The sequence below is a fragment of the Strigops habroptila genome, chromosome 1, assembly GCF_004027225.2.
Source record: "Strigops habroptila isolate Jane chromosome 1, bStrHab1.2.pri, whole genome shotgun sequence".
Lineage (NCBI taxonomy): Eukaryota > Metazoa > Chordata > Aves > Psittaciformes > Psittacidae > Strigops > Strigops habroptila.
In genome coordinates this window covers 44,428,189-44,454,275 of record NC_044277.2, presented here as the reverse complement: position 1 = coordinate 44,454,275, position 26,087 = coordinate 44,428,189, and the positions used below count along the sequence as shown (strand labels likewise).

General features: G+C 39.0%; 1 protein-coding gene across 1 annotated transcript; it reads left to right on the top strand.

Annotated features, from left to right (window-relative positions):
* Window positions 1-357: 357 nt before the first annotated feature.
* On the top strand, window positions 358-25,372 carry MEP1B (meprin A subunit beta). The gene is made up of 15 exons (XM_030506920.1): window positions 358-713; window positions 3,740-3,758; window positions 3,944-3,994; window positions 4,100-4,143; window positions 5,166-5,238; window positions 5,790-5,907; window positions 9,714-9,892; window positions 11,381-11,599; window positions 14,685-14,837; window positions 15,596-15,811; window positions 18,244-18,711; window positions 20,393-20,575; window positions 21,032-21,338; window positions 23,724-23,922; window positions 24,922-25,372. The coding sequence occupies exons 1-15, from the start codon at window positions 648-650 to the stop codon at window positions 24,937-24,939; spliced, it is 2,313 nt and encodes a 770-aa protein (XP_030362780.1). The 5' UTR covers window positions 358-647; the 3' UTR covers window positions 24,940-25,372.
* The last annotated feature ends 715 nt before the right edge of the window (window positions 25,373-26,087 follow it).

The window sequence follows — 26,087 nt, the reverse complement described above, 5'->3', positions numbered from 1 at the left end:
CAAGAATTTATCATTTTAACTTTCTGTCAAAACTTACATATTTATTAATAAGTTAATGTCTTACCTGCCAAGAGTCTTGCTATGTTTCTGTTGTTCAAAAGGTTTTAGTGCCAGCTTTATTCACTGGATCACAAGATGATTGAGATGGGAAGGCACCTCTGGAGATTGCCTAGTCCAATCCCCCTGCTTGCAGCAGGGTAACCCGCAGCAGTTTGCTCAGGGCCATGTCTGGTTGGGTTTTAATTGTCTCCAAGGACAGAGACTCCACAACTCTCTGGACAACTTGTTTACTTGTTCCAGTGCTTAAAACTAATAATAATAGTAATAATAAAAAGTTTTCTTGTATTTTAATGGCATTTTCTGTATTTTAGTGTGTCTATTTCCTCTGTACTTCCGTTTCCTTGTGTCCATTTCATCCTGTATTTCAATTTGCATCCAATACTTTTTCTCAGAGCAGTGCTTACAAGTGGTTAAAATATATGTTAGTGATTGTGATATAGTAATGATGAATTTTGCTTACTGGACAAGGAAAGGAAGGTAAGTTAATCGTTGATGAAAGGACAAAGGTTTTGATTTATGGTATTTACTGTCTTACATACCAAGTTGGTCTGAAATTCTGTCCATGCAACTTCTGACTGGAGGACAACATGGGCAGGTTTTCTGTGCCTGTGCTCCTAACTTGGCTTCTTCTTCTTCAGGTGGTCTGGAGCCAGGTAAGAAAACAAAGAATATGTATTCTCTATATCATAGAGTAAGCAGCACAGCTTAAGATGAGTTTGAGAGGAAAAGACTGAAGTATGTTGCTTTTGCAAAATAAGAATTCTGTTGTCATCTGCATGGAAGAGAGAGAAAGATTTCTCTTTCCTTGGGGTCTTAGTGCTGCTATTTTTAACAGGCCTGGCTGTACATGGGAAGAGCTTATCTTGCATTCCCCATTTAAGCAAAACATCCACTAATATTCAAAGTACCATTACCAAAATAGCAAGTCTGGGGTTAGAACCAAGATAAGTATTAAAATTTATTTTGCTCCTCCATATTTGAATGGAAATAGGATTTTCATATTTTTTTCTATAACACAATATATTTGATAATGAAATTGATGCCTTTTTAGCCACTGGATATACTTGGATATGACTGTTCTCTGTTCCTCCAATCCAGCTGAACTATTTAATGCCAAAAAGTAACAGATGAGATTTTGTATTTCCTGTCTTTTGTCATGAAAAGTAGCATTTTGCTCATCTTGCGATAATTTATTATAGAGACCAGGAATTTTGGTGTTACACAATGCAATACATGCTCATACATCTCCCTAAGTCAAGAGCTTATGTCCCTGACTTTGCCATAGTCCTCCTGTATCCCCCACAATCCCAGCTCCACACTTCCCGTGTATTACTGCTGCCCACCACAACTACCTGTTCCTCTGTTCCCAACCTGGAAACTCAAGTCTTAGCCTTGTTTAGATTCCTCTACAGGCTTTGGTAAAGCCTCTAGTAGGTGATGCAGGGTGCTACTACCATCTACAAGCTATTACCATCAAACTGACTCCGAATAACCAGCTTCTGCGTGAGAGAGGGGCTTCTGATCACTAGGACCAATTATTTAATTTCCATGTGCCCTATGGCCAGGAAGAGCTTCTTTCTGGATGGCAATATTTAAAGTTATATAGTCTGGAGAAAACACTGGTAAGTTAAAGTGTCTCATCCAAACTGGTTGACTATACTCCATCTGAAGTTCATGAATTTTCATCTGTGATTTATCACATCTTTGAATAGATGTCCAAGCTAGATGAGGTGGATCATCTTTTGGAGCTGCCAGGGCATCATGGTAGTGCCATGGATATTTTAGGGACAGATTAATTACCCATTTGTTTCTCCACTGATTACTGAGTGAGTGTACTTACCTCGGTTTTACGTGACTACAATAAGTGAGGTGTTTCCCACCTGTTCAAGGTGCACTAGGATTATTTGCTAGTTGAATGTGCTCACAAGCCATTGTTTGACTAACCTTCACTGTAATTTAATTCACACAAGCCATGTTGCTTGCCAAAGTTGGGGACTAATATTATAAATATTCAGAATTTTTTGTGTGTGTAGATTTGAAAGTAGCAGTGGTTAGACTAAATTAGATTCCTCTTTGGTACACCTCAGGTAATATAACCTTCCTCTGTATGTGACTATGGACTGTGAATCTGTTGTTTATTTACAAAACTTTCAGAGATTAGAAATGCATCATATAGGTCTCAGTTATCAGGCTGGTAATGAGACTGGAGTCACTGCTACTCAAACAAGTAATATTTATATGCAGAGATACTCCTTTTGAAACGGAGTGTTTTGCTGTTGAGGTTCACAAGACTAAAGACCCAGTTTTGTTGAGAAAGAAATGGAAAGGAGTGATGGAAGGGATTCCTTCAGCATTAAACATTCAGTGACAGTTTTCAGATGCTGAGGACCAGCCTGAATTTCAGTTCATTGCTGAATTTGGTACTCTTTAGTCATGGACTCACAGTTTGGTTTCTGCACCAAAAGTACTGCTGGACTTAGCTACATTAATTTCAGTTTGTATGCTTTTGCTGCTGATTGATAGAGGAGCTTTTCCATGAGCTAGCCATTTTTTACCTTTAGCACAGTTATGCTTTCTGATTAGTAGGTATGGGTACATTGTAGTTTATAATTATTCAAACTGTAGAAACATTCCCCGCTAATGCTTATGAGGGGATTCAACATATAGAGGTATGATTCTTTCCTTCCATCAACAATCTTTGACAGAAAAGACAATAACTTTGATTTCAATGATAACAATGATTTCATTTTTTTAATATTGCAAGCTATACCTGTCGCTTTTAATTCCACATTAGCTAGAAATCTGTGTGAGAGTTGGAGTTTAAAAGCAAATGGAGTCTTCAAAATGCATTACACACTTTCCTCGTGTACTTTCAGCTTGTTTTGCAAACTTCACTGTAATTCCGAAACTTGAATACATGCACACTGTCTTATGCATATCCAGTGATAACAAAATGTAATGATAGGATATACATGCAACAAAAACTTCGAAATGTAAGAGGAGTCTATTGACATTTCAAATATATGGATCATTTGGAAAAGATTTTTGAGGTTATTAAACTGTATCTGTATACAGTTATATGTTTATTCTTTCTTCTGAAGTCCCCATCCTTATTTTTCAAGTATCAGTGTAAACCTGCGTAGTACCAGCTAACTCAGTGAAGTGTGAGATCAAAATCAATCCTGCAGCATTTGCATCTGCCCAACTCTCGAAACATTTTTTCAATGGACTTGGTCACTTTTCCACAATGAATGACACTGGGTTTTTTAGAGTTGGGTATCTTCAAAACTACCGAAGTTTGAAACAGTGCAAAACTATGAAGTGCTGAAACAGGGCTGTTTCAGAAGAAATGGAACAGGAACCACTTGAACAGGTTGCCCAGAGAAGCTGTGGCTACCCCATCCCTGTCAGTGTTCACGGCCAGGTTGGATGGGGCTTTGAGCAACCTGGTTTAGTGGAAGGTGTCCCTGCCTGTGGGAAAGCTGACGCACAAGCAAATAAACATTTCTAGTCAAATGAAGAGGCAGTGGGTCCAGTCAATCCAACACAAACCCATACACTAAATGCTGATTTAAGCTAAGAGCTTAAATCGCATCTCTAATACCGTCGTGAGATTAACGCGAGCTGCATTTCATTATGTGCCTTTCTAATAATATCTTTTTTTCTTCCCCCTCCCCAGCCTTCTCCAGAGACAACTGGTGAGTTCTGTTTTGAAATCTATTTACATGCATGGGAGGCAGTCAACAAAACCAGCTGCTCATAAACATCGCTAGGACAGACTCAGATTTATAATTACTGTTATTGTTATTGCATTAATTTTCACACTTCATAAAGATAACAGCAAGAGCTAATGTCCTACCTCACTTGTCTTTTTATTTTTCAGAACTAGATGTAGATGGAGGAATTGATCGAGACATCTTTGACATCAATGAAGGTTTTTTAAATTCAGTTTCTCTTTTAATTTTTTTTTGGTGATTTTTATTATACAGTAGCCACAGATCAATACCATAACTGAACGTTAATCTCCTTTTCTCTGTAGCTTTAGGACTAAACCTTTTTGAGGGAGACATCAAACTTAACAGGGTGAGTTCAAATTTAAAATATAAAACCAGAAACCTGTCATTGACTTATGCAACATAAAGTATCGCTGGCATGGAAATGATTGATGTATTCTGCTCCTACTAACAATAAATGCTGTTTATGTAACAGTAAACTGAATATATTTGGGGATGGATTTCTACAAAATGTCATAAACAATGAAGGATCCTGGTGCATTTGCAGAAACATTATCCAGGGTAAGGTCGGTTTAGCCATAAGATCAATATTATTAGTTTCTTGTTTCCTTTACTGTGTTTCTTGTATTGGAACTTATAAGAGATTCAGCAGCACCAATCACCAGCCGGACAGGTTGATAAATGATTCTTCATTTATCTGTCCATACTTATAATAAGCTAATTAGATTTACAGATGAGTGCTGCAAAACCTTCATCATGTAAGTAGATTCACTAGAACTAATGGAAAAAATTAGATCTGTAACATGTTTTAAAGCCTCTGCCCAGTACCCCTACCTGATCAATTAAAAAAATAAATACATTTACATGACAAGTTACATCCCAAAAACACCTAGTAGAAATCCCCAAACTGTCTTGAGCACCTGAAAATCAACAGTGTTTTACTCTCACTTTTGGTGAACTGCTTTGGCCTGAGCATATCAGCGGAAGCAAGAACAGCACTTGCTAAGGGCACAGGAACAAACCCTTGCATGATGAAAAATTAAAAGATTATTAATCTCTGTACAGTTGTCAGGACTTTAGATCTTAATGCTTCCCACAGGAGCTGAAGCTTTCCTCACACATCCATCAAAATCTCAGGTAATTCCTATGGAGAAAATGGTGCAGAAATTGGAGACACTGGTAGAAGGGAGTGAAGGGATTTCAAACCTAAGCGTTAGATCTCTGAGTGATCCTCTGAAATTTTTGAGCTGTTCGATGATATGTCTTACATGGACTTGTAGGAAAAATGCTTTGCTTTAGCACTATTGTAGTCCTTGATCCTGACCCACATTTTACTGAGGACTGCATACTTATTTTTTTTCTCACTTGCAGGCACGAAACTCCATCATTGGTGACAACTATCGGTGGCCCCATGTTATTCCCTATGTCCTTGATGATAGCCTAGGTACGGTATTTGCTCTTGACGATGTCTGTATGTTGCGTTGATTGAAATGTTAAATACAGATTGATAAATATTCTGTAGTACCCTTTATTGTAAGCCTAGAGCAGGCCATTCACCACAGCAGGATTTGGCCTGGGTGTGCACAAGCAGCATGTATCACCTTAGTGTTGGTGCTGGTTCTCACCTCCTTTCTTGGATGGCTCTTATCCCGCCATTGCTGTGGCCCAGAAAATTGATTCGATTTAAAAGCATATGTTTGAGACATGAAACTCTACCAAGCAGAAATAAAAACAGGGCACCGAAGATCTTTTCAAAGCCAGAAAGCTTACCTGGCCATGTACATAAACTACAGCACCAAGGGCAAATTGTCATTCTGGCAGACAACACAGTTTGCAGTGGCACATTGCTGAGTCCCCTTGTCTTAATCCACCAAAAAGCCTGCTTATTTTGATCAAAGATTGCTGGAGTAAGGCCCACCCTTAGGACTTGCTCCATACAGATAATAGTACAAGCCTATTGGCTCAGTATTGACAAGAACGCTGTTTACATTGCAGACATGAATGCTAAGGCACTCATCCTCAAAGCATTTGAACAGTATCGACTGAAAACCTGTATTGACTTCAAACCTTGGGAAGGGGAGAAGAATTACATACATGTGATCAAAGGAAGTGGGTAAGAGGAGTCATGTAAAACAAATTTCATCTGGTTTGCTTTCAAGCTATTTTCATGGCCAGTATTCACTCTAAAACTTATATATCTGATTATAATTTTGTATTTTTGTTGTGTCCATTTTACCAGTCTTTTTTAACTGGAAATTATAGTAGTTTCCAAAACAGATATTACCTTGGTAGCAATCAACAATTTCTTGCTGATATTTGTTTTTAAATATAAGAAGAAATTGAATCCTTTAAGAGTTAATTTTCTGAGCATGGTAAAAGATATCAGAAACAAGCGAATTATTTTCTTGACTGATTTTTGGATATATGGAGTATCGCTTTCAAATGGTCATTCTTAATATACCTTAGCTAAAAAAAAAAAAATCCCAGCAGCAATATGTTAGTTCTAACTGTGGGACAATGAATTTTTTTGACTATAACAACGGAATTGCATCTGAGCAATGTCACACCAGCATTCAGATATAACAGTAATATTTTTAAATGCTGCATGGCACTGAGATATTTAACAGAGGTTTCACTTTATTTAGCTCTTTTGATGAATAGTTATGCTATTCCACCTTAAATTTTGCAAAATAAGACTCCATAAAGAATTCAGAATTGCCCCAGATGCTTCACTTTCTCAGACAGTCTCTGTCAAAACAGTGCAACAAGAACAAATATATCTCCACTCTATGTTGAAACATTTCTCTTTTAGAAAAGGAGATCAGGGAAAGCTTGATAGCCTGCTGAGGAAATTTACTTTCAGAAAATCATTTCCTGATATGAGAATGCATTCATAAATGGGAAAAGATTTTCTGATAATAAAAATGTTTCCCTTTCCATTTGACTTGTTCTGAGATATTTGCAGCAGATAATTGTTTCAGAATTTCTTTAGTCTCTGGCTTTTTATACTTTCTTCTCTTCATGCTGTACACATGACATTGAAACTCAACCCTAAAAGACGTGTAAGTGGAGACTTAGGGAACAATGCATTTTCCTGTGCTAATGACTCTTGGGCTTTTTAAGCCAAATGGAAAACCCATGTAGATAAATTTTTTAGTCCTTCGTCACCTAAAGTATGCATTGAATTTGCTAACAATTGTACCTGAAAAAGAACCACAATATTTAGCCTATGGCAAGTCAGAGGCCTCTGCACAATGTTTCGTTTATATGTCTGTTAAAAATAGATGAGTCATGGTGGTGAAGATGACAAGTCATTCTAGTTGGATAACATATCTGGTCCTCATTGCCTGGTGTGTGGCTTGCCCTGAAATGTTTCTATCATCTCAGCTTACACATTCTTAAAACAACTAATGCTGAGTAGCACTTTTTAAAAGGTTGGAGCTAAACAGTGCAGCCTCCTGAAAATGGCCGTCCACTTTCAGTGAGCTAGCTTTGGGCTGTACAAAAAAGTTATCAGGGCTGACCCTGCGTTTACTGCCTTTCATTTCGCTCCATGACTATCTTGTGATATAATGGGACAAGGTGAAAGGTGGGTAAACCAACCCATTTCCCCTCTGCAGTTCCTAATTATTATTATTATTTTTAATCAGTGAGGACTCTTCTAACTGCAGACTAAAGACCTCAGTCCAGAGGGTACAGTGCAGACAGGAGCACAAAGTTCCTGGCAACACCAGCCAGATTAATGAAGTTTTATTGCACCAAGAAAAAGCTGATAAATCATCTTTGCCTTTCCAATCTTGGCTTGCATCTATGAAACAGACAGGGGAAGGTGGGGGAATTTTATGTCAAAAGGATTTGTAGTAGACCATAAAGTCCTCATCTGGATTATCCTTTTGAATCCAAATGAAGTCAGCCACAAAAGAAGCCAGCTGCTGTTTTGTTGTGTTGATTGCCCTGTGCAAATACACATTTGTAGGCTGATGTACGTACACAGCATCAGCTCTGTATTCTTCTCATGAATAGAGGACTCATTCAGCAGGAAACCTGGTGTGGTCTGGAAGAGTCAAACAGTTAGCAGACCAGGGAGGATAAACACCATCTCTATTATTTCCACATGGAAAATCAGGTTTTCTTGGTCTCCTGGGAGGGGTCACTTCAGCTGCTTGCCACTGTGGCACATGGCAAAGGGAACCAATGCAGAAGTAGATTGATACAGATCCCTGGTTAACCAGCTTGGTGCTGGGAAGTCAAAGTGTCTATGTGCTGGTACTGGTGATCTGTGATACTATGGGAAGTTATTTGCTAGCAGGATATTAGCATAGAAATGTGCCTGAAATAAGTAGCATCATCACTACTAATGGCAGGTATCTACTTACAGCCCATCTTCCAAAAAGAAAACTGGTGGGATTAGTCAGGGCAGATACTTCCCTGTTTCTCTAGCCTCTGATAGAGCAACTAGCAATGCAGAAAGCACAGAATCAGAGATATAGCTCTCACACACTTGGAAAACTATGACTTTCTCCCATTTTTTCACCTCCTGAAGACACTCCTAACAGGGGGTTCCAGGTACTCATTGCTCTGGAATGCCATGTCCCACTTGCTTGGTTTTATTCTCAGTGCTGGGCAACACAGACCATGTATTTACTCCCTCTGTGGCCGCAGAATGGTGGTGTTGTAGGCATTTGGTAGTCCGAAGGGAAGGCGAAGCTGCATCCCGTGGTGTTCCGATGCTGATTTTGCCTGCAGCCTGCTGTGAAGCCAGGGGCAGCTGCTTTGGTATGAAGTGGGCCCAGAACAGTGATGGGCTTCTTAGACTTCCGCACAACTCAAGAAAAAGCTGCATAATCAATATGAGGCCTTGTTCAAGGCAAGCCTGTGAAATTATGGATGCCACATGTGCTTCTTCTGAGGTGCCATACTGTGATTTTAATAAGTAATCAACAGCCAAGGCCTGTGCTGCTTTGTGGGAAGAGAAATACCGGGGAATACGTTGTACTAATAAGTTACAGGGTTCGAAAGCTCGTGGTATGCTTGTGTTTTTAAATTTCTGGGGTGATAGGACTGCAAATCCTACGGCATATTTTGTGCCTGATTAATTTTATGTTCTTCATTGGGTAAGTGTTGATTTATTTGCTGCATAAAATATCAATTTAAATGTAGCTCTCTGTGCTTGCTAGTTTGTGGACATGGGGTGCCATTTTATTGTCTTGTGCAGATAGCTCACTGAAATTTTTATCCTTTAATAAAAACTTCCAGCACATCTGTGGTTTTGCTCTTCCTTGTGAGCGTGTGTCAGCAGCAAGTGCTCTAGAACAGCAACTCACAAATAGCTAGAAAGAAAAGAGCTTGTGAAAAGCACTATCAAATCCACAAAACCTTCAGAAGGTAAACACAGCCACAAAGAAGCGCATCTTGCTTTGGAGCCACAGCCCCTCACAAAGCAAAAGGCCAAAACAATGAAGAGAGAAGTAACTGCAATGGCAGAGGCAAGAGTGTGCGTGAACCTGGTTTCCCTTACGGTAGGGGCTGGCTCAAAGTGCACTCACAGTTGCATACTGTGGTCCATCTGAAAATTGTTAATCTGAAGTAACTTAATTGCTCTAAATCATGTGTCCATAGTCTTTAATGTTTACCAAAGTGCCAATGAAATCCTCATCAGTTTTCTTCTGTCACAAATAGCTCAACATTTTTCTGCTAAAGAAAACCCATTAAAAACAGTGGGGGGACTGTTTGTTCATCAAAACAGAGCTGAATGTGAGAGGAAAGGATCCTATAAGGAACAGATCAATGAAAAAGTGCTCTCTGTAGCAAAATGTAACTTCAACACTCAAGTTAAAAATGTACCTGATTCTACAGTTTGCATGACATGGGGATGGTATGTATCTCACAAGGCCTTCTCTCATCTTATTTCAATGCTAGCTGCTGGTCTTCAGTGGGAAACCTCCAAGAGGGGTTGCAGGAGCTCTCCATCGGAGATGGCTGTGACAGGATCGCAACAATCGAGCACGAGTTCCTGCACGCCCTGGGATTCTGGCACGAGCAGTCACGGTCCGACCGGGATGACTATGTGTCCATCATCTGGGAGAGGATTCTGCCAGGTCAGTCACTCGCCTGCTTTTCCTTTCAGGCTCTGGTGTTGGGGGTTTAGCTGTGGAACACCACTTTCAGCCATCCTTTGGTGGTCACACTATTCTCTGACCTGGACTTCTATTTCAAAGCCAGCATATTAATAAATTAAATATCAAGTGACACCTATTCAAGACAGAAAGCCTCGTTTGTGATTGCTGTGGTTATTCCTTGTGCTGCAGCAGTTGCCAAAGCCCTAACTAGAGGTCTGAGTCCTGTTATGCTACATGCAGTACAGCAGAGCAGCAGAAGGGAATAATTTGGTTTGTTAAAACGAATACCCTGAAAGCACTGTTAGTCTGAGAGCCCTTAACAAAACAGAAGTTATTGAAAAAAAATCCCACTCTAAAAAACCCAATGTGACCAATGTCAGTAGAAAATCTCTAGCAAATAAACACTGGTCATCCTCTTTCTCGCCAACACCTGGTGCGTGCAGCAGAGCTGAGACAGCAGAGTGTGCAGAGAGGGTGTGCAGGTAGGAGAGACCCTTCTCAGGGTCTGCATCACACGAGAGTTACTTTAGTGATGCACCTTGTAAAAGTAAGAAACAGTGTATTTGGCACAAGCCTGAGAGCTGGCACAGGGCTCCTCAGAACTCTGCTCAGTCTCTGCCTCTTCAGCTTGCCCTTGTCCTCTGTGACTTTCAGGCAGTACAGAAACAAAGTTATATACACAGATTTGATGCTTTCCTAACACAGGTACACACAGAAGACTGAAAAAATAGACAATGATCAAGTCTGGTGCATTCTTATTTAGTCATGATCAATAGTCAGGTGCATATGCAAGCATACATTACAGAAAATGACTTAGCCTCTGTTATTTGATTTCCATTATATGTTGCTGACTCTTGATGACAAGTTGCACTATTGTTAGCCATTTGAAACTGCTGCAGCTTTTTTACACTGACCAGAATATAGTTAGTGTATTTTGACTAATTTAAAACATTTAAAACTTTACCTTCCATTAGGCAGTTAGGAATGGGGTTTTGCTCATACTCCAGAAAATATCTGTAAAGTTAAATTCTGAAAGCTTATCTGGTGCCAGTTCTAACTGGTTTATTGTGAGCTAAAATGACCAGCAATTATGTATCAGAGAATACAGATTAGAAACAGGGATTCACCGCAGTTGCAAATGGCATCAATCCTAGTATAAAACAGTATCTCCGCTTTTGGATACCATAAGCCCATCAAACTTTACAGGTATTTTCACAGGAAAAAGACTTCTGGTAGCAAAAAGCTTTGTTTCATCCAGCAGAAGTCATTGCGTTATGTTCCAGTGGCTGAAAGAGGAAAGTAAATAACTCTAGACTAGAAATAAGATAGTTCTACAGAGCAAGGACAAGTAAATGACTACAAAAAAATACTTGGGGATCTGATGAATTCTCTGTAACTTTGGGTCTTTACACAGAACTTGGTCCTCTTGGGCAACAAAAAATCTTTCCTTTTGTTTTTCCCATTTAGGTAGAGAACATAATTTCAACAAATACGATGATAAAACATCAGACTCCCTGAATGTCCCTTATGACTATACTTCTGTGATGCACTATAGCCAGAATGCATTCAGGAATGGAACTGAACCCACCATCGTCACTAACATACCAGAATTCATGGAGGTTATAGGGCAGCGAATGGATTTCAGTGATTATGATCTCCAGAAACTGAACCGGCTGTACAATTGCTGTAAGTTTCTCCATTGCTTTTAAACTTTTTTGCTTCTGGCATCTGAAAGAAAAGAGGGTGATGATACATACATGCTGGACTCATCCAGGCACAAGTGAAAGAGATGCTAACGTATTTGGAGAAGTGAATTGTGTTAAAACCACCATAAATAACGGTACAGCTAGAAATAACATAGGCCTCCTGCAGAAACACTGCTATGCGGCAGTTTTCTGTGCAACTTTATCTGACCTTGGTTAAAAACCAGCTTCACTCAGCAGCTGATTCTTGTTCATCCCTCAGGTGGCTGTTTAAAATGTGTGCTTCTGCACAAAGCTTTCTGGGTTTTTTTCTCCATTATTGCACAGCTGTTGCTCAGAGACTGTACAGAAATTAGTATCTTTGCTGTGGCTATCATACCTACTCTGCTTTCATGGAATCTGTGAGACCACCTGTGTTCAAGCAAATAGGGTACAGATGCTGTTCTGAAGCAAATGCATGCTTTTTAGATTTTTCTTTTTAGTTTCAAACCCAGTCTCTTACAAAAGTGGTCAAAAGAGTTATTTTGCTTATATGGGATTTATTTTAGAAAGTTGAGTGGAAGTAAGAGACAGAGAAATATAGATAAGTCTATCTATAGACTTATGTGGAATGTAATCCCGTAATTGTGACTGCATCAAACGTGCCCTGGCACTCAGATGAAAACTGTTATCTCACTGCCTTAATATCAAGTAGTGAGTACTAGTTTACATTTATATTTTAAGCCTCATTCTACAGATACCTTAAATAATTATCAAACAGTTTTATTAAAACAGTGCATTTTTTTACGTATACAATTCTGATGAAAATATTTCTGTTCATGTAGGTCTAAACTGAACACACACTTATATGCAGCCTTACCTTCTAGCACTTGGCGCACAGTCAATTAGGTGTTACAGAAGAGGTTACAGCTAAGGATGTCTTTAAAAGTGAATGGGGTCCTTCTTCCTCCTCCTTAATTTTATACACTTTCCATCATTCTTGTGCATTACATGAATACTTCATGATGTTTTAACTTTATTCTTAACCCACAGGCACATTCCCTGGGTGAAATAAGCCCCAGTCATGTTGAGATTAGTGACAAAACTGCCACCACCTTCAGTGCAATCAGGATCTTCCCTGCTGCCTAGTCTGTCCCTTGGCTTTGTATAGTGTCCATGATATTTACAGAGCCATAAGTGCTCTTCAGATGACCCACCATTTGCCTAAGTGGCCCCTGTGCCAGGGAGGATGGGTCTTACCCTTGCCCACTCAGCTGCTAGGCTGATCCTTTCAGGTTTGAGGGAAGATTAAGAATGCCAAACATGGTTTGGATGGCAGATATCCTCCCAGAGGAATCAGAAGATTACTTATGTTGCTGAACATGATTCAAGGAAAAAGTTAAGATTAACTTCTGCTAAAGGCTTGTGTGCTTAGGAAATTGCATTAAAAATGGCAAACTCGGTTCTTACATTGAAAAAACCCACAACCTACAGCATAAGAAATCATGACTGATACTTTAGTGCTGTTCTCATCTTTTTTTCAGGACTGTCTTTCAGGCCATATGATAACAGTAGATTTTAGTCTGTTTTACCCTTCTAGCCTACTACTTAACAAAACTGATCGTGAGTTTTCCACCAGCACTCATCCCCCATGTATTTTCTTCCAATTCCAGCCTTTCACTACATACCAAGAAAGTATTTGGCTTTTGGTGCAGACGGAGCTCAAAACCTGCCTCAAGCAGTGCCCGCTTCCCCTATTTCAGGAATTAAATTAAGAAATAAGTCATAAGCTATTGGGTCTTGCTTTTCTCTCTTCCTGTTGTTCAGGTCACCACTCCATGCCAGCCAGCACTGTCTAATTAAAGTAGTTAGGCTACTTCTTTTCTGCTTGGGCAAATCAATTTCATATTTTGGTTTATATTTTGATTTCAAAGAGTTCTTTTATATAATACTGTCCCTTTTTGTTTACCTTCTTTCTCAGCAGTCAATATAATGTTTACCATTAAAATCTTCTCTCGGTTTTTACATCATACCAATGCTGTGTCTTAGAAGGTATCAGTCACACAACACTTCTGATAGCCTTGCAGCTCTGGAGGATTATTGGCTTTCCATGAGGACAGTACAAATATCTCAGCGGTACAACTGATTTGGCAGCAGCTCATACTCAAGTGCTTCCCTGAGCCACAGCCTAAGTGAAGTATTTGGCATGCCATTGAGGTTGATTTTTGTGATACTCAAGGTCCTTTTTGTGGTGCAATGAAACCTTTAAACCTGCCACAATATTTTATATGTACTTTGAAAAGCATTTTATTATATGACTTGTTTTCAAATCTTGGCTGGTGTTACACAGAGCTTAGACACGGTACATTGGCAAACAAAACTAAGATCAGGGATAAACCTGGACTGTGTCTTCCCTTACTCATCCAGGGTTTGCTTTAGACAGAGAAAATATTTCATACAGTGCTCTCCCTTTCCTTTTCAACTGCACAGTCTTCCTTTACCTAATTTTTCACTTGCCATATGCAAGACATCTTAGAAATTTGTATGAAATGAGATATCCACTGGTCCCAAACATACCTTTGCCAAATGTTTTCTTTTCTGTTCAGCATTTTGAAAATCAAGGTTTGCTTATTGCAGTGAAATAACTTCTGCTCTGCTGTATTTCAAAATAAGCACTCCAGCTCAAAATCTATGCCCATGTCTGGAGCAGCTCAAAGAAAGAGGAATGAATGGGAAGCCTCAGGACCTTTTGACAGTGTGAAAGTTGGTGGGTTGTGGCTGCTATTAGCATTCCTTTTGTAAATAAAAAATGTGATCTGATAATTAACTGGCACTCTCCTGTGCTTGCTGAGTGCCCAGAGTGGTCCTGACAACATCTTATTAATGTCAGAGTTAATCGCCAAATGCTTTGAGTTCCAGAACAATATACTTACGAATGTTGATGGTAAGCGAAGCCACTGGTTATTTGGTGTTTGCATTTAGTCTTTCTCTGCTCTTGTCTTTGGATATTGAGAATTAAAATGTATGTTGTGTAATGGAGATTCACAACTTCTTCTTTCTTTCTTTTTTTTTTTTTTTTAATGTTATAGCCTCCTCCATGAGTTTCATGGACACATGCAGTTTTGAACTTGAAAATATATGTGGCATGATTCAAAGTTCAGATGATAACAGTGATTGGCAGCGTTTGTCTCACATTCCTGCTGGGCCAAATACTGATCACACTAATATGGGAGAATGTGAAGGTATGATTAAAAACTGTTCTTATCTCTCTGGCAATTATATTCTGCAGAGGCATATGAGTTAACTTCGATCTTGGCCTTGCTCTCTGTTTAGTTGTTAACAAATCAGTTTATTTTTTAACTAAGCAACATAAATCTACATACTCAGGGATAACATTCAATTTTCTGCTTATTTGAGAAGATTGAATGTCCTTATCTCTTCTCATTTGTTTTCTAGTCTTAGCGTCACATGCTGACATGAGAACTGTATAAAATGTTCTAACCTATGGTACAGGCACACCAGAAAGATTGCTGTTTTCTGAATAATTGCTCAGTAAATCCTTAGAAAGGATTGGTATTTAGAAATTACATATATTATCCCAACTGAGGTGAACAATTAATTGAGAATATAGCCAGTTGTTTCTGAACCTGTCAGAAAAAACTTCAGGAGTTTAAACTTCAGGAGTTCAAACTTCAGGAGTTCAGGAGCTTTAACCAGTCCTCCAGAGGGAGAGTCAATGGTGAACTACTGGCACTGAGTAAAGAATACAAATTGCAAGAGACTGAAAAAAGGAGAAAAAAAGTTCAAGAAGAACAGTTCTGCCTCTAGAGAACGTGAACAGGTAACAGTCCTCAGTCTGAGGGTTTGTACAGAATCTACCTCACCCCGACTTGACCATGTCTTCTTGTGTTATTACAATACAGTGTTAAGAATAGCAGTACACTAGGAAAATTTTGTTTCCTTTCTCCTCTACTATTCATTTCTCATTGAATTTTGACAGATTCTGGCTACTTCATGCATTTTAACACTGGCACTGGAGTAGAGGGAAGCACAGCTATCCTGGAGAGCCGAATTCTGTATCCCAAAAGGGACTTTCAGTGCTTACAATTCTATTTCTATAACAGCGGTCATGAAACCGATCGGCTGTATGTCTGGGTCAGGGAGTATACTTCAGCCCAGCCGAATGGTACTTTGAGACTCATTGAAGAGGTAAAAGGTATGGAATAAAATTGCATTTTGGTTTAATCTATACTCAATATCCTTTTCAAAGTACTGGGGGAAAATATTGTATCGAAGTGACTCATCTCCCAGTGTTATTCTTTGGCTTCTTCTCTAACTATGTAATTGATTCTCTGCTGGTGAAATTATACTTGATGGATCTTCAGTAGGATTTTCCTATAATATAATCAGTTACCACAAATTACAAACTCTTGGGTTATCAAGATAGTTTTCTCACCAAAATAGTTAAAATTCCATGAGTAGTCATTTTAACTGTTCCAGAATTGCTGGTATCAATAGCAACCGATGAAGTTGGTCATTAGAGTAAATTGCAATGAGTAAAAAAGTAATAATAAAGAAATGGAAAGTGTAAGTAAGTGCCCTGAAATACCCTAACATACATACTACCTTAAAAAAAGATAAATAAAATTTAACCTACTTTTTAAACAAGGTTTGAAATGACTTAACTGAAATATATGGGCAGCAGATCATGATTTGAGTTGTAGTTTAAAGAAAATCTAGTTCTTATGCTTTTAGGAGATTATGGCCTACAGCATGAGCAACTGAGGTCAGCTAATGGACAAGAGCTCTTTAAGCTAGAATTGCCAAAGTCACCTTATGATTAAATTGCTTTCTCAAATACTTAACTATTGCTTGGTCTCCATTACAGCTACGAATATTTCAATTTTCTGGTTACCTAAGGGTCTGAGCAAGTTTTTTTACAAACAGGTTATCAAGCCCACTTTTCTGCCTCTTTTTATCCCTTTAGGCTCACCTGCTACTGGTGCCTTTTTTTTCTTTTTCCATTCTTTTCTACACCCTCATGCTTTCATCATCCCTGTGTGCAATCAGGATTTCAGATCAGGCTGGGCTCTCTGACCTCTTTCAAGCCCTACTTTGAAGCCAAGATTAATTTCTCCACAGTTCAGCCTCCTTCATAGATACTCTTTCATATATGTTAGGTCCCATACCCCATTCCTTCTTTCTCAAGTCCATAATTTCCTTTTAAGTCTTTGATCTCATACGTGTGTCCAGATGGGCATCCTACTTCTTTGACAATCTCTGGTAAAACTTTCAGGAATGGTTTGAGATAATTTTTTTCCTGCAAGCTGTTTCATTGCTCTCATGTGAGAAGTTACCCTCACCAGTGCAGTCAACAAACTGGAAGAAACAGTGACACTGCAGCCCTTTCCATCCATGGTCTGACATCCTGGCTGAACTGCTCATGGGTTTGCACTGGACCACCATGCTTGAGAGGCTGAGAGATAAGCCCTGAACCCTTTCTGCTGGTCTGTGGCACAGGAGCAGAGGAGACTGTGGAGGCTGTGGTGATGGGACATTTTACAGCACAGTTAGCTGATCTGCTCATTGAACATGAGTCAGAAATCCCAGTCTTGCATATAACCTGTGCAGGTCACAGAATCTTTAGCTTATGCAGAAGGCAATTTAATAAAAAACAGTGGGGTGTTTTGTTCTTGTTTCTGGGTTTATTTTTTTCCCTTCCTAATCATAACAATAATGAAAAATGGCAAGAAATTAAGACTTATATCTGAGATCCATTGTGCTGTGTTTAGAATTGTTAGGAGACTTAGGCATGAGTTCTGTACCTGGGATTGGCACTGCTTATTCCGTAAATGCAGCTGAAAGTCTGGTCTTCCATGCAGGTGAACATAAACCAGACAGCAAAAGAAACTGTTTTGCTGTATATACTATTAACAAAGGATGTCCTACTTTCATCTGCCTTACAAGGCCCCCGTGCGGAGGTCTTTTTTCTTCTGTGTACACTGCTCCTGTAGTCAAGTGGAATTTGCTAGTGCAGGCACTTTTGGATGCAGCATCAAACTCGCAGTGAGGTTTCATCACATGACGTAGGTTTTGCAAATGAGTGGTTTAATTTGAACTTAGTACCATTTATCATTTGATGGATGGAGAGTGCTTCTGCATAGGCAAACTTCTGACAAGTCATTTAAATACACAAAACCAACCAAATGAACCAATCTTGTGGTTCTAAGCTCCCAGAATCCTCTTAGCATTTTTTGTTGAGACATGTTAATTTGAATATATCTTGTTCTGAAATTTCTTCTTTTTAATAATAGAGGTGACAGCCATCTTTGCACATCTAATTATCACAACATTTGGACTAATTTAATGCAATGTTCTTTAAAAACATAAAAGAAGAAGCTGTCTTAAGAATGATTAACACTGTTTTCACTCAAATTACAGACCTGTTATGCATATTAAATCTGTTGAAAATTTGAATCAAGAAAATATGATCTTGCATGGAAAAAGTAACATCTACAGGAGAAATATTCCATCACTTCAGAGCCAGTGGAACTAAGAAATTCTTACACAGTGTTGGTATGGGGTCCATAGACCTGTGCAGTGTTTGACTGTACTGCTTACTCAGAAATGCTTACCCTTGTTTTTCAGGTTCACCTGCAAGTTACTGGCAACTCCATCATGTTTCTTTGAATGTCACAAGTAAATTCCGGGTTGTGTTTCAAGGCGTGAAAGGAAGCAGTTTATCAGACGGAGGCCTCTCTATTGATGACATCAACTTGTCAGAAACTCAGTGTCCCCACCATGTCTGGCATATCAGAAATTTCACAAATCTCCTCAACACAAGTCCAGCAGGGACATCAGGAAGAATATACAGTCCACCTTTTTATTCAAGTGAAGGATATGCTTTTCAGGTCGGCTTGTATGTAAATGGTACCATCGATAACCCCTTTAATTTGGCAATTTACTTCCACTTGATTTCTGGAGCAAATGATGATCAGTTGCAATGGCCCTGTGCATGGCAACAAGGTACCATGATTCTGCTGGACCAGCATCCTGATATTCGTCAACGGATGTCAAACCAAAGAAGTATAACAACAGACCCTCTGGAATTATCAGGTTAGTTAAAATCAGACATTCTATCCAGTACATTTAAAACACAGCCAAAAGACAAGGAGTCAGTTTTTCTCTTTGTGTAAATTAGTGCAGGTTTTTCAGCTTCTGGAATGTTTTAATTGTTTGCAGCAACAATATAAAAGATCCACAGACCAGAAAAAATGAAACATACAAGTAGATTAAGCTGGATTTTAAGGTTGATTTGCATAAGAAACTGGTGGATGATCCACTCCTAAAATTTCTCCCATATGCTCTGTGAAGATGCATTTATATCTGCTTTAATGAGAATGGAAGTTTTCCAGAAGGCTTGAAAAGAAAAATACTGAATTAACAATACATGCAGTTCATACCAGATAAAAGTGCAGCTATTAAACAAATCCCTGCCCTCCTTGTAAAAGTTACAGTGCTGTCAGTGCAGATTTCCAGATGGACAAAGTACTGATTCATATTACATAATCCGTACTCGTTCAAGGTGTGAGGAGATAAGGAGCAATTGTCCTTAATAACTTGGAAAGGAGGCAGTGGAAGTAAAGATGTAAGTATGAGAAACGGTAGGCATCTCTATAAAGAGAGATATTAAAGACATCCCCCCCTCCAATAGTCATCATTGGATAAATAGTGGATTTAAGTCCAAAATTACTTTCTGCATTGATGAAAGGGTCTTGCCAAAAGAAACCACCTCCACCACTGAATTACTTTCCTGGGCCTTCAGACTGTAACATTAGTGAAGGAAGGAAGGCATAAAAATGTCTAATTCACAGTATTATTTTTAAAATGTTATGATTTACATCAATTTTTCTATGACACTGTCTCTACGTGAAAACAAAGCGGGTAATCTGGAAAGAGTAAATGTCCTCCCTGTAACTGAAAAATGCAGCACGCCAGGTCCTCCATAGATAGATGGACATAAACGTGCTCTCTGCTGTTATGGCCACAGTTTGCACTGTGCTCCTTCTGTGTTTATTCATGTATTGCTGGTAGCCCAAGATTCGCAAGAGAAGCCTTGTAACTCCTGCTCTTTCCCTAACCAGGAGAGGTGTTGGAGTAAGCAGTTTCTTCTCCCTCTGTCAGATACTTCCATAGACAATCAGGCTCGGCTTTGAGATTTAGAACAGGATTTAATGGAGGGGACATCAGTGGCCTGTGATTGTTCAGGTTGTTCAAGTACCCTTTGCCCTTTGTCCCATCAAGAGATGCTCTTTTTTAAGGAGCACTGAATCAATTAATTTTACAGATAATTCATGTACTACTAACCTTTTTGCCCGCTACACTTTAAAAGAACTAAAAAGAAAAAACAACAGGTTTTCAACCAGCTCTTCAATAACCTAGTCTCCAGCAGGTTCTTTTCTGAATACCCTATGCTAAACCAAGCTGTTGAAGATCTCCATTGTCTTGTGCATCTCATTAGTGTGGAATCTCAGGCAAAAAAATCTGCAAAAATCTGTAGGCAGGTTCAGCATTGCTCCTACTACTTGACTTTTAAGTAATTTATTTTCTTCTCCATAATCATGATATCCATAAGCAGCTAAGGAGAAGCAGGCAAAGTAGGATGCAGTCTGCCTTGGTTGTTGAGAGAGGCCTCAGTACTTTTTTGCACCAGAGATTATCTAAGAAGGAAAGGACCCTACTGAGAAAGAAATCCAGAGTGGTCCCAAACTTATATTCAGTTAATCTTTTTTTCCAGAGTCCTCATCAAATTATTTTTGGGATAGGCCAGATAAAGTGGGATCCGTAGCAACTTTTCCTAATGGAACTACATTCATGAGAGGTCCAGGAAGTGGAACAAGTGCATTTTTAACTCATCAGAGACTTAGAAGCCGCAACTTTATTAAAGAAGATGGCATTTATATTCTTTTAACAATGGAAGGTATGTAAACATTGCTGATATTCTTTATGATACAAAGGAGTAAAAAAAGGAGTGTCACATACTTACAAAGTCATTAATGAGGTAGATATAGATACACATGATGTACTTGGATGTACTTTTGGAAACTTTCCAGTTTTGGAACTACACATGTATCTAAAGTCAAATCATATGTTTGTGAATAGGTACATGCACTGTATAATTCCTTTATCTCATGTGAAGATATATAAAATTATGCTAGTTCTGTGCAAATCATTTTGAATAGAATATTTTGAATACATTTTCCTGTTTCTGAAATAATTTAGGGGACATTTCCAAAATACATCATGCTCCTGAAAGGTAAAAAAGGCTATTTATCCATTATACTTGTGGACAGGCTCTTTTTACTATTAGAACTTGTCATTAGAATAAGAGTAAAAATAGCATGAAGACATTATTTCTTGTTTTTTTATCATGCAGATGTATCACATCTACTATCAACTCAGCCAAGTGTTTCACCCACCCATATTGTGAACACATCCAGTTCCAACACCATCAAACCTACCTCTAGCAACACTGCCACCACCAAGCCCACAGCTGCCACCACCAAGCCCACAGCTGCCACCACCAAACCCACAGCTGCCACCCAGCCTACCACCACGACAACACCCTCCACAACAGTCTCTGTCACTGAAAAGCCAGAGATAGAGACTCCAGATTTCTGTCCAGACAACCCTTGTGAAAATGACGGTGTCTGTATTATTGTAGATAGAGCACAGGTGTGCAGGTAACTGCCTTTATTCACTCTGAAATGCCATTTTAGAAAGAGTAATGAAAGTTTCTAGTAGAACAAATCTTTGTTCCTAAGGAAAGGAAAGACTGATTAAAGCAAATATTTCCAACTGCTAGAGTGAGATTAAACTTATGATCAGTTTGGACAACAAAGCTCCTAACTGCAGCATTTGACCATTTGAAGTACTCTGCTTGACTTCTCTGTAAATTGTATTTTAAATGTGTTTATCGTTTTCAGCAATGTCTTAGTCCAATGTTATAAAGTGGACTGTGCACCTCCTAAGAAGTCTCTATAGCAAAATTTAGAAGAGTTAAATATAAATGCAGTTGAAACAAAAGAGCATTTGTGTCAGTAGAAAAGATGTTTAATACTTCTCAGGCAGGAAGCAGCATAGACATTATTTTAGAATTTGATTCAGAAATATCATGTAGTGCAAATTATGACTATGAATTACTGAAGTCTAGTTGCTTGTCTTTGAAACCAGCAGTGAAAGCTGAGGCCCAAAAACATTGTTTGCCCTAAAGGAAAATTAATATCAACCCTTAGTTAATGCTCTGTGGATACATTTATGTAACTCACCTGGCTTATTAGCATTGTTCCAGGTCTCAAACAAGCTCTAACGCTGAAGAGAGTAACCTTATGTGATGCTGTGCCAGGGCAGGTAGACTGGGGGAATGCTGTAAGGCAAACATCTAAAGGCCAGGAGCAACAAGAGTCAGGATGACTCATTAAGTGTTATATCTCCCCATTTAGAAACCTTTTGAAAAACGATTCTTGTGCAACCCATCAGAAGGAGGTCACAAATATGAGTAAATGTCAAGAAGCTGTTCCAAGAAGACAAAAAAAAGTTATGCTGAGTGTTATGCCTGATTTTGAAATTATGGAAAGAGAACATTTATTTTCTGACATATCTGGACTGTTTGAAGCTTTAGTGCCTATGATGTGACCTACTTTCTGTCCTAGAGAATTATGTGACCAGCAGTCAGTTTCTGCTCTGATTTTCTATTGAGAAACAAGGAGGAATGTGATACAGAACTCTGTTTAAGCTGGATCACATGAAGTTCCCCAATAGTCAGTATCTTCACAGTGCACTGCAAATGGATTGCTTTTCAGGGTTAAGGGTAGTTCTGAATAAATGGCTTGGCTTAGACAGGAACTAGAAAAACAACACATAAGGAACAATCTGGGTTAGGGCAGGTGTGCACTCAGCAGTACTGCACAGGTATTTTTTAGAGTTAGATCATTGGACCCTTACATGTTCACTATAAAATGTTTTGGAGCTGATTGTGATGCTGGATAAGGTGAAGGAATCAAGCCCTTGAAGTTGATTTTAGTTCTAAATGACTGCTGAGATTTTCATTTCTTACCTTCCTCTTGGGAGAGGGCAGAGGCAGCTCATAAAAGTCCTTTAAATTTGAAAATTATCTCCTTTCTGCAGTAAGAAGGTCTCATCAGACCATGCCTCATCTACTAGTGGAGAAGCACGGAGCAGGGAAAGGGGAATGTGGTGGGAACACCTTCAACTAGCTCAGTCCTTGAACTAAGGAATTCCTGCAGCTAAGTTTTGGTTCAGCTTTTATCTGGTCAGAAGTGCTTTGAGAGGCCATTTTGTGGTCTCCTCCTTGTTTATCTCACAGGTTCAAATTGCTGCATAACGTGAGCTGAGAAATAAAAAAACCCCTAAAATCATGTGGGGAAACAGGAGGATGATGTTTCCTGGAGGGTGGTAAATGTAGATTGATTGGATAAAAATAGCAGTGTAAAGCTTCTGGACCAGTTGCCCCATGAGCTTATTCAACTCCTTCCTACAAAGGCTTTTTGAAGAAGATAGAAGGGTTTTGTGTAAAGGCTGAGCATGATAAAAGGCGTCAGGATTTGAGGCTAATTAGTAATAGTGGAAGCAAATATTACATGACATTGGTCCCAGTGACAGGTATCAGTTTCATGGAGCAGCAAGAGAGTCTTCTATCAACAGAAGTACTATAAACTTCAAGGAAAAGGAAGCAGATAAGTGAACTGAGTGATCCAGAGGGCATCTTCATTGGTAACAAAAGATGATCATTTTGTAGCAGCAGCTCTATAGTTCAGCTGCAGACAAGTGTTAAGCAGTCAAAAGGTTCAGGATGGTGCTTGGGTTTTTTGGCAAAGCCTCTCTCTGAAGACATGACCTGAAAAACAGCAGGAAGCTGAAAGAAGCACATGTGTAAAGGCAGGTGGCCACTCAAGACAACTTTAAAATAGAAGTCCATTTTCAGATAACTTCATTATGCTTTGGCATATAGAAACAGTGCATCAGAGATGCAGTTTTTCTTAGGTAGACCTTTTCATGCCTTTAATCTTTAGGCGATGATAGCACACATTTGTTCTTTTACTTTCTAGATGTCCCGCTGCTGACAACTGGTGGTACATGGGAGAAAAGTGTGAAAGGAAAGGCACAACTCAAGAAAATACTGTAATAGCTGTTTCTTCAGCCATAGCTGTATTTGTTGTAATGCTTATTGTCACTATCACAACTGCAGTGTGCCTTAAAAAGAAATACAGCCAAAGAAAGGAAAATGGGGAGAACCTGACTCTAGAGGTAAGTATTCTGCCTCTTTTAACAAATACGTATATATGCACACACATATTTACTAAAAAGTAAACAATCAAATTCAGTAAGAAGTAAATTGGAAGAGATCACATTTTGGAAGTCTGAAGACTACAGCATAGAAATTAAAAAGAGCTCAATGAATTGCTACTAATTTATGAAATACCAAAAAGCCCCTTCATCCAAAACCTGTTCTCCTCCATCCCCAGCACTCTAACTGCCCTGATGGCAGCCTACCTGGACTGGGAGAGTGTGAACAAAGGGGCTCATTTTTAATTTGTAACTAAACTGTGTTTTCCACTTAGTGGACTTGTATTTCATCTATTACGTCATTTTCTACTAAAGATCACCCCTTAAAACACCTGAATATGGTGCTAAAAACCCCAACCCAAAATATCAAAGCAAAAAGCAAATCTAAAAATCAGTTTCCCTATTCAGTGGCAATTTGTTAATGCAAGGAACAAAATACGACTTAGGGAGAAATCATGACTAAGGGAGAGGTAAAAGAAGACAGAAGGTTAAAACTATGTGAATGATTGGATCAGAAAGAGCATGTAGTGAATAGCAGCAGCATTTGGGCAGGTTCTGACAGGAAATTTCATAAAGTCCAAGGCACATGGACACTTAGTTTAAATAGAGACTTAAAACTTGGAAATAGGAAGAGTGACATAGCTTAGAGGGACTCACAAGGCACAGGAGAAATTCTGTAAGCAAATTGAAGAGGAGTGGCCTTCCAGACAACAGAATTCCATTTTTAATTTTGTAGTAATTACAAAATATCGTTCAGCCATATCCTCCACACATATCCTTTGTGTGATATCCTGTTGGGGCGCAGTACCTCTGAGCAATGCCAGATACTTGACACTGTTAATTTATGACCTTCCAATAGATAATTTTGGTTTCTTTGCAAGTAATGCTCTTAGAGTATATACATATTTCCCTTCCCTATACTCTTTTAAGATGTGATTGTTTGTTTTTTTTCCTATTTAGGCTAGAACAGCCTTCTGAAGATAATGCAAACAAGCATCAAAGACACAAGATGAACATCACTTGAAAACCACAACTACGTCATTGTTCTTTCTTTTTTTTTTTTTTATCTTAACCATCATGATAAAGGCTTATAAAGTCTGGAAAAGAATTCATCATCTGGATAAAATACTGCGCTAAAGACAGTGCGTGTCTGACAGTGTTGTGTATTGTCGTGCAATGGAGCAAAATGAGAATATGTTGTATGACATGCCTTTAAGTCTACCGGAACATGAAGAAAACACGTAAAACTGCATCCTGACTTTCAATCAGCACAGTGAAGTCTAGGTTGCTATCTTATCATCATACAGATGTCTATAATAAAAGGGTGTTGGACCCTGTAATCACTGGGTATGCAGTAGTTCTGAGTGCTTGCAACAACTGTCAGTCAGTAATGTGAGGGTATGTATGTGGAGTGTGGGAGCTTCTGGTTCATTAAGTTATTTGGTCATGATCTACTTACTATAAAAGAAATAAATGAGGAAAGTAATAAATTAACCACACAGACATGCAAACATTAAGGAGGAATTCACAACAGAGACAGTAATGAGGACCCAGAACACTTCAGCTGCTGATTGATGTCCCATTAAAGGAACTACTCAGGCAGAGCCTTTAAGAATGTCAATCTGAACAACAATTTTTAACTGACAGGAAGGGAGAAACATGATTAACATGAGTATTGTGGGACACTTGAGGCTGCTTTGGGACATGTGCTATCAGAAGAGGTTTGTGGACTTACGTAAAAATGACTATGGGATGTTTAGGGAAAGGGCCAAAGGATCCAAAGACAAGGGGAAGGATCATGGTGGATTGGAGACGACCTAGTGTGAGAAAATGGTGCCAGCTACCGCAGAGACTGGCAGGCAAAAGAGACCTGTGTTCCAATGACCAGAGGAGATCACATGTCTTAGGGCTTGTGAGTGTAGGTAGTAGCACATGGAGGGAGTGGCATGCAAGAATCTGTGTGCCAGTAACTGGAAGGACCATGGACTGAATGGCTAAACACCAGCATCTGGAAGGACTGGTGTGTGTTGTATGTGGGTTGAAAGGTCCAAGTGCCAGCAACTGAAGAAGAGGCCATGGGCACCATGGCTGTATGTCTGGGTGGCAGCAAGTGGAAGGATCAGGTT